We start from the raw sequence: 8,926 nt of genomic DNA on the forward strand, positions 1-8,926 counted from the left end.
TATGAACTACCACTCCCAGGGTGCAGTGGGCTTCAGACCATGGGTGTCCCAGAGACACTGGGAAATGAAGTTCGCGGCTGCAGGAGGCGTGGGGTAGGTAGGAAAGGGGCAGCGGCAAAGGATTAGTCTCAGTTGGAGGCGCCCCTCGGCTGCAGTTCTGCGCAGCATGGAGGGGAGATGCTCGAGAGGCCGCAGCTCTGCGGTCCTTGCGCACGGGAGGAGGAGGGTGGCTGAAAGCTCAAGGAGAGGAGGAGGGTGGAGCTCGCGTTCCTCGAGCCCCGGGCTGGGGGTCCCAGACTCAGATTCTGCGCACCATTGCTTGCTGTGGAAGGGGCGAATAACTTGGTTTCTCACAGCCTCTGCCAACAGGGCTTGCTGCTAAGTTAGCCTGGACTTCGCGGCCCTCACGGGTCCCTACCTCTGGGGGAGAAGAGGGAGACCCGGGAGATGGAGATGGCCCCCCGCGTTGAACGGTGGATGCACCGCCACCAGGGGCCGCCACAGGACAAGGGGCAAGACTGCCCTTCCTTCCCTCTCCCCTGCTCACAGACTAAAGTCTGGACTCGGCTTCTGAGAGGAGGGCACAGGAAACTCTTTATTTGATTATGGAATCGCCAGTTCCCGCATAATTTTCACTCGTGCAAACTTCACTGCCCACACCCCACACGGGCTCGCTGACCCAGGATTCTGGGGCCCGCGGTCATCTGGGAGAAGGCTTTCAGCGCCTTTCCTGCGATGCTTCTTGGAGCCGAATTTGCTAGGCTGCCATAGCTGCGGTGCTGGGTCAGAAACCTAGCCAGCCTGTCGGCCCGTCTTTCATTCTTTAATCGTATTGTTGGTTGAAGCCAAAGAAGCTATCAACACCCTCAGGTGGTGGAGGAAGGGGACCTACAGGGAGAGGTCGAGGCTCGGGACGGCCTCGAAGAGGAGGAGTACAGGAAGGTGGAGCGAATGGTCCATCCAGGTGGGAGCTGGCTGGGCGAGTGGCCGCGCATGTGCGCCTGCATGGAAGCCAGGCTGGGGCAGCCGGCTCGGCACAGAGGGCAGCGGTAGGGTGCGGCCCCATGCGTCCGCAGGTGCTTGGTCATGGCTGAGAAGTCCCGGGAGCGCTGGGGGCAGAGGCTACAGGAGAAGGGCTTCTCTCCTAGGGCAGTGGAGGGGGAGGCCGGTAAAGGAAAGAAGGGGGTGAAGTCTGGCATAGGGGTTGAAATGGGCAACTGGGCAAGGGAATTGTGTGGGAGCAAACCACACAGAGCCGACAGACCGGTGTTTGGAAGGGAGCAGATACTTTGCACTGGGCGGGGAGCCCATACCTGTGTGGACTCGGTAGTGCGTCTCCAACTGATGCTTGAGTGAGAACCTTTTTCCACAGACAGAACAAGAATAGGGCCGAGAGCGAGCAGGTGGGGGTGGGGGAGGTTGTTGGGGAGATGGGCCTGCTGTACTCACATGACCCACACAGGTTGCAAGTGCACCTGTGGGGACAGAGAAGGCAAAGGAGGTCAGGGCTTGGAATCCCAAATCTGACCACTGGTACTCCCAGACAAGACATCAGGAGCTACAGTGGGGCTGAGGCAAAAGCACCCTCACCCTACTCACCTGTGTGCCTCTGATCAGACTCTTCCATCTCCCCAAGACTGAGCTTTGTGGGGCCCTGGGGGAGGGAACCTGGAGGGAGCGGAGTGAAGGAGGTGCCCTACTCAGGCTGGACTCCTGGAGTCCCAGCCTTAGGAGAGAGAGACCATGTTACAGCATTTGTACAGGGCACTGATGGGCTTACCTGGGGCAGGACTGGAGTTGGCCAACTGGTTCTGATTCCAGAGACCTTTCTCAGGGTTCAGGGACAGTGGGATCCTGGGGATGGGGTGGGGAAGAGTTAGCCTTGGCAAAACCTGGGGTCCTGGCCAGACCCTTCCTGGAGAGGGAGGTGTCATGAGTCCTCCTCAGGGGCTGGGCTTTGAATTCCCCTGTGGTGGAAGCTTCTTGTCCTATCACCAGTTCAGGAAATGTACAGTAGAGATAAGAGATGTGGTGCCCTTCTACCCATCACTGCTGCCTATCCTGAGCCACTTCCTCCCAGCCAGGGAGGTCTTCCATTAGGCTCTTCACTCACCTCTGGTCCCGACGCCAGACCTCCTGCCAGGCTCCAGTGATGGGGGTGCTGTGGGAGAAGGGAGTGCCATATCTGGGTGGCAACAGCAGGATGCTCCATAGGGCAGGCTGGCCCGTCCCCAACCAAGGGGCCTCAGCCCACCAGGGCCTAGGAATGACGCTTGTTTGGAAGGAACCTGGTGGGGGAAGGGGGCCAGAGAACTCCCGCAGACTTTCCTCAGAGCCCTCTGGACTCTCTGTCACCCACATAATCACTTCTTGCTTCCCATCTGTTCCCCCATGGCCAAAAGGGGATTGCTTGAGTTTTTCTTTTGATCTCATCTGCTCCCCTGCACCCTCCTGCATTGCCTCTGCTATCTCAGGGCTCTCTCTTGGTGGACTTTGCTCATATAGTGTCTCCTGTTCTCTCCAACCAGCTTTAACAAATTGCTCTGGTCTCTGCTCTCCATGTCCCTCCAGTCCTCTCTCAGAATCCCTTGTGGGTTTCTCTGGCTCCTCCTGATGTTCCTTAAGCCCTGGACCCAGTTCTCTAGCCCTGTCCCGTCGAGCCCTCCTGCATGCCTCTTCCAGGGACTGCACCCCCAAGGCTCTGGCCGCTTCCTCAAGGGGTCCCAGTTCTCCAGGCTGCAGTTCTACACTCTCCCCATAAACAAAGTACAGAAGCTGGGCAAAGGTAGAAGGGCTGATGCCTTTCACCAGAGCCCAGCGGCCCCTGCGGCCTAGCTGCTGGCTCACACCTGCCAGCACCAGGCTGTGGGCAGGGAATTCTTGGCTTCCCACAGTGATCAAGGTATCACATAGTGCTGGCCGGAGCCTGGCTGCTAGTCGTACCAGCCGATCAGAGCCATAGGGGCTAGGCAGTCTTGTCGTCGGGAACAGGGGCATTTTGCCTTGCCTGGATACCAATCTCAGAGGACCTGAAAGAAAGGCCACAGTGTTGAGTCCATGGTGGAAAGGGGAGGGACGAACAGCATATTCTCAAGCCTGTGGAGGTGAGGGGAGAAAGAGTGAGTTGCTGGTTCAGAACTGTCTGTGCCCTGAATGGAACAAATTAACCCAAGAGAGGACCCAAGCTTATCCAGAATCATAACGGACCAGGGGGTAGGGGTGAAGGTGGGGGTGGCAGGAGAATGGGAATTAGACCATATTCAGGACTTAAAGAGTAAGGACAAGGCACTTAACGACCTTATAAAATAGTGGGTTCAAGGCTAGTATAGATGGGTCCTGCCAATTGGCAGTCTCCGACTTAAAAGAGAGCAGATGCTGATATTTCTGCTACTCTAAGTCCTTCTGCAGGGAAAGATACCTTGGAGCAGGCCAGGCTTTCTTCTTTCCAGACAAAGAGATCACTATAAGACCCAGTCAGACCTTGCAGTTAGGGATGGAGCAAGACACAGCTTCATGGAAGAGTTTTGAAAGCTAGTGCCGCCCCACCCCCACCCCCACCCCCACCCCTTCACATGGAGCTGAGTAGTCCTCTGAGAGGCAGAAAGGACAGTAAGACTGAGGTCATAGCTGCAGGAGGGCATGCCCTATGGCATCAATCAATTATCTCCCTATGGCTGAAACTTCTAGAACATGTCGTCAGAGAAGGACCTAGAAGAGACCCATCCAGTGGATTGAGAGTGTAGGTGCAGAAGCCACAGAAGAGAAGGTTTCCATCAAGGATGGAGAGAGATTTTGGAGAAAGTTTTGACCCCTGAGGAAGTGGGAGAAAGGAAAATGGGAACTATATAGGAAGAGGCTATTTTCTTTCCAGAATAGGATAAGGAAATGCTTTAATTTTGTTTTTCATAAGCCAAAAGCAAAGAATAGAAAGAGCCAACAAGGCAGCAATTTATCACACATCAAAACTACCACAGTGACTTTTAAGAAGAGAACTGGGAACCCAGATACTAAGAGACAGACCTAAGTGTCTCAGTGCCCAGTAGGCATATTCCTCAGTGTGGGCTCATCATGAGTAAGGACCCTTGTGGGGAGGATTACTACTTGGACACCTCAGGGAGAAGGCCACAAGTTGGTAGGAAGTGGACAGAAAAAGGGGTGTAATGGGAGGAAAGTCTCAGCTGGGGAGAAGCAACCACTCACCGGTTGTAGCTTCCTCCTGGACACCGCATGTTCTGAACTGCTGTTGGGGCTCTTGGGGCCCCCCTGGAGCTAGCCCCGCCCCTGACCTCACAGTCTTCCATTGGGTGTCCCAAGTATCAGTCTGCCACAGTCCCCCAAGGGGGTGTGGTTTTATACCCCTGGCTCTACTTCACCCCTCTAGGAGAGACCACCTCCTCTACTTCCAGATTCAAGACATTCTGCCTCCCTTCCTGTCTCCTTCATTTGTGAACTTCTAGAGTCAAAGAAGTTCATGTGAAGAAGGTGCCTGGCTGACTCTGTAGAGCATGCAACTCTTGATCTCGGGGTTGTAGGTTTGAACCCCATGCTAGGTGTAGCGATTACTTTAAAAAAAATAAAAATCAAGGGGTGCCTGGGTGGCTCAGTCAGTTAAGGGTCTGCCTTCTGCTCAGGTCGTGATCTTGGGGTCCTGGGATCAAGCCTCATGCTGCATCAGGCTCCTTGCTCAGCCGGGAGTCTGCTTTTCCCTCTCCCTCTGCCCCTCCCCTCCCACTCATGCACTCTCGTGCATTTTCTCTACTCTCCCTCTCTCTCAAATAAATAAAAATCTTTAAAAAAAAGAAAAGAAAAGAAAGCAAGTAAGCTAGCTCATCTCGCAACAAGAACCTTGGAATAATCAGACCCGCATTTGAGTCTCATCTCTGCCATTTACTAGTTGAGTCACGTTGGACAAGTCACCTCTCTGAGCCTCAGTTACCTCATCCATGAAATAGGGATAACCTTTGCTTACCTCATTTGGAGGTGAGGGTGAAGATGAAATGACATGATGAATGTGAAAGTGGTTTGTCAGTACATAGCATCATTCAAATAGGATTAGTTCTTCTGAGAAGTGTCAGAGCTCTAGCAGCTGGAAGCTGTTTCTACTGCCTCAGAAGTAAAAAGGACTGAAACATCTGGATTCCAAGGAGAGAGTGAAGGAGGGCTAAAAGCATGCCTTGTCGTTCCTCTCCCTGACTTAGTACTAGGAAGCCTTAACTGCTCTGTGGAAATGACCCCTGTCATCTGGGCCACCACTGGGGACTGAATGTACGAGTGACTCAGATTCTCCCATCAAGCTCTGAAGGGGGCAACCCCAGGAAGGGCTGCGGTGGTCTTCGAAGAGAAAACTCCCTTTTCTTGGGTTGATGACAAATGACATTTCTCTGAAATCAGAACTCCGGGGTTTCTTTCACTTCCTGTCAAAAGGGTCAAGCTCTCAGGAGATTTCCCCTGTTTTCACACTTTAGCGCTCGTTAACCTGGGGAAAGGATGAGGTCTGAAAGACTCAAATTTCTTTTTCCATTTTTTATTATTCCATTATCCCTCATCCTGTGGCAATTTTTTCATTCATTCAACAAGCGTAGAGAAATCACTTATGATATGTGCCTGGTATATCATATATGCTGAATAAATAACTGGAAGATAAACAAATCAGGCATTGGTAGGCTGCTCTGGTGACCTGACACGGTCTGGTTCACCCTAGGATTCTCCCTTAGATCCTGGTCCCCTCCTAGACCCAAATATTATGTGCCTAAACTCGCATTTCTCCCTTTGGCTCCAGGACCCCAAAGTATTCAGACAGCCTTCTACTTTCTCCCTCCAGACCTAACATGCCTTCCCCCTCCACCTCTCATTCTAGCTTGGGTATAGGCAGATGTTAATCCTTCCTAGATCAGACAGGGTGTGCCAATGGGTGGGGCTGGTGGAGGGGCAATAATAGGGTGGGGAGAGGGGAAGCTGAGTCAGAGTGAAAGGGAAAATGCAAATGGACAGGCTGTGTTCATGTGCTACTCTGAACGTTAAATATTTTCCATTTCTGAGCTTTCTAACTCCTCATACCACCACACCCGGGAACTCATTAGACACCCATATAAAAGACACTTGGCCTGGACATAAAAAAGCACCAATCCCTGGTATGTATGTATACAGAGAAAAACATCCTTTCTTCAACACAGTAATACAGTCTCTAAACATATGGAATAAGTGGGGAAAACCATGAGAGAAACCCCAAGTATAGAAGAAAAGGTACAGGGGTCTGGAAGATTACATCATCACCCAGTGGCCTCATCTCCCAGCCCTACTTCATGTGCCTGTGACTCAGCTCCCCCACTGGTATGATTTGCTCATTGGTGATCAAGAATGTTGGAGGCTGTGCTTAAAGGGCGGCATCCTCTGTAAGCCAAGTGTAGTTGACAGGGAATGTCAGCAGGCTTTCAGGAAACCTAATAGGGAGAAGAAGGGCAAGGGGATTCCCCATTCAGTGAACAAAAGCCCCCAAGATTGGGAAACCCCATTTTGCCTCCTACCTGGTGTCTACCCCACTTAAGGATATCCTTCTTAGAGGTATCCCCAGGGCCCTCTACACCTCAGGCCTTAGGCTGGTGACACTCTAGGCCCTTCTCCCTACATTCTTGACTACACAGTCCAAGCCATCTTGCATTGAGCAGTGACAGCAGAAGCACAAGCAAATAGCACTTTGACTTGGACGAGTAGGGACACTGATAACTCTATTCTTGAAAAGTCTCCCATCACAGTCTCAAAAACCTTGTCCATCTTCCACTTCCCAGGCTGACTCTGTAGGAATCACCTGCAGTTGTCCCCTGGGGTGGACCCAGGAAACCACTGGTTCTGAGGACACAAAACAGCAACCTGGGACAGGGTAGAGTGAGTAGGAGAGATTAGATAGGACATAACTGGAAGGAAGTATGTGGGAAAAAGAGGTATGATTTTTGCCTCTCAGTCCCAATACTCATATTACTAAATAAAGTTTAAAATCTACTATTTTTTAAATTCTAATTGATAGGCATGACCATAAGCTCCTTCATATGCCCCTGCAGGTACAACCCAGCTTGATATAAAAATATCAACACAGCAATACAAGTATGGATTCTCTTTAAATACAATTAAAACTAAACCATCAGAATAGGCCAATTAGAGGCATGATTATTTGTTTTATGAAAAATGTTCTCCCTTTATCTCACTTATTTTAAATACTGAGTATTCCAAAGCCGAGTTAAACAAGATTCAATTTAGAAAAATTATATGAACTTTCCACTTTTTCCAGGAACACATCTTTTTCTTCAAATTAAGGTAGTTAAATTCCCCCACAGCATTTTATGCAGATGAAGGCCAATTATCCAAATCTTACATAAACTTTCAAATGCCCACTCTTTCTAGTTAAGTACATCCAACACATACCAGAGAAGAGACACCACGGAGTAAATTAGTTTCTTTCTTCCCCTAAATCTATGTTTCATATAACTGAAGAACCAGTATAATCATAGCCAGGTGAGCTGCATCTAGGTCATAGAGACCCTATCCTAGCATATCTTTTGTGGATCAAGTGAAAAAGAACTAGACTAGAAGTAAAAAAATTTAGGTTCCACTGCATCTTCTCTGTGGGTGGCCTTTTTCTTCAGCCCTACTATGGGGCTAACTCTTCTGAGATCCTCAATTTGCTCACAGGGGCTGTTCTCAAGACCAGTACTGAATGCCAATATTGTTAAACCCATTCTGACTCCCTCTGGCTGTGTCACCCCCTCCCCCTTGGGCCACAGATCCCAAGGGCATCTAGGAAGTGCCCACCTAGAACATGTATCCCTCAGTTCTAGGCTGTGCTCTGGGAACTTGGAACCCTGGACTTCCTTGCCTAAATGGCCCACTTCCAGGACCTACACAGCCCTCAATCCCAGGTCTATACTCAGGAGGATGAACTGTGTGACTGATGTACCCACCCCAGACCCTGGTCGTGTGTGAGGGGCAGGTAGACTGAGCTCAGACATACAGACTAATATGCCTTGAAATATGGGCCAACACCAGGTATGGGGAAAATCTTCATTTCTAGTCTGGCCTAGGCCCCATAAATAATACAGGACCCTGCTTAATTCCAATGGTTCTTAATGTCATAGGTTAAGGGAATTACCATCCTTTTTAAAATTGTAAGCCACGGAATCAACACTTTACATCAGAAAATTATAGATACGCATACCATTGTGCATGTGAATTACAAGGAATTCATGGACTGAAGCCAGTCCTTGGGCAGGTTAAATATTCCTTGTTTATACTTGTGGCTGCTTTGCATGCCCCCGCCAACAACATGCACACAGTTTTCCTTATGAATTCCAGGAGCTCAAAAACCCTTGAAATCTATTCATAGACCACTCCCTTGCATCCCCCACCCAAGGTTTAAGAACTCTGGGTATACATGAAAGCATTCTGAAAGCTTTAATACCATGTAGAACTTGAACAGCTGAATGAAATTCGATATCAACACCCTGCCCCATAAGAATAAAAAATCTTCTGTAAAGACAACCTGGGTGATTTCCTAAGGAGCAGGATATCTCACACACATCTTCCTGTGCTGCAGTACAACATCCATCTTCCCTATGCATCTGGCCCTATTCTTACTGTCTGATATCTTCTGGGAATGAACAGGGTTTGGAAAAGAGTGGACCAAAAGGCCCTAACATGACCCAATCCTGGTTTTTTCTGGAGTCACATGGCAATAATATTTCATGTAGGGCAAACAACCTCTGAGATTCAGAAACTCCCTCCTCAAGAACCTCCAGAAGACCTTGGGCCTAACCTCCTGCCCAGGTTATCTAACCTGGACTGATACGGGAAAATCTGTACCTCAACCTGGAGTCCAGCAACCCCCCCCCCCAAACCTTGCAGCCACATGTTCTCAGCACAGCCTGGATGCAATGGC

The 8,926-nt window shown here is 50.1% G+C and overlaps 1 protein-coding gene across 5 annotated transcripts; it reads right to left on the minus strand.

The window, feature by feature from the left end:
* Positions 1-571: 571 nt before the first annotated feature.
* On the minus strand, positions 572-4,621 carry ZBTB32 (zinc finger and BTB domain containing 32). Of its 5 annotated transcripts, none has more exons than XM_040632830.1 (7): positions 4,201-4,612; positions 2,944-3,029; positions 2,114-2,161; positions 1,781-1,854; positions 1,600-1,668; positions 1,314-1,475; positions 572-1,144 (listed from the first exon to the last, which is right to left on the minus strand). In XM_040632830.1, exons 2-7 carry the CDS (start codon positions 2,958-2,960, stop codon positions 867-869), a joined length of 648 nt encoding a protein of 215 aa, XP_040488764.1. In that variant the 5' UTR covers positions 2,961-3,029; positions 4,201-4,612; the 3' UTR covers positions 572-866. The 5 variants fall into 5 exon arrangements, with proteins under 5 accessions (XP_040488764.1, XP_040488763.1, XP_008710338.1 ...); XM_040632829.1 differs by having other exon boundaries at positions 2,114-2,260; XM_008712116.2 differs by having other exon boundaries at positions 2,114-3,029; positions 4,201-4,621.
* Positions 4,622-8,926: the final 4,305 nt, after the last annotated feature.

The sequence above is a fragment of the Ursus maritimus genome, unplaced genomic scaffold (assembly GCF_017311325.1).
Source record: "Ursus maritimus isolate PB19 unplaced genomic scaffold, ASM1731132v1 scaffold_19, whole genome shotgun sequence".
Classification (NCBI taxonomy): Eukaryota; Metazoa; Chordata; class Mammalia; order Carnivora; family Ursidae; genus Ursus; species Ursus maritimus.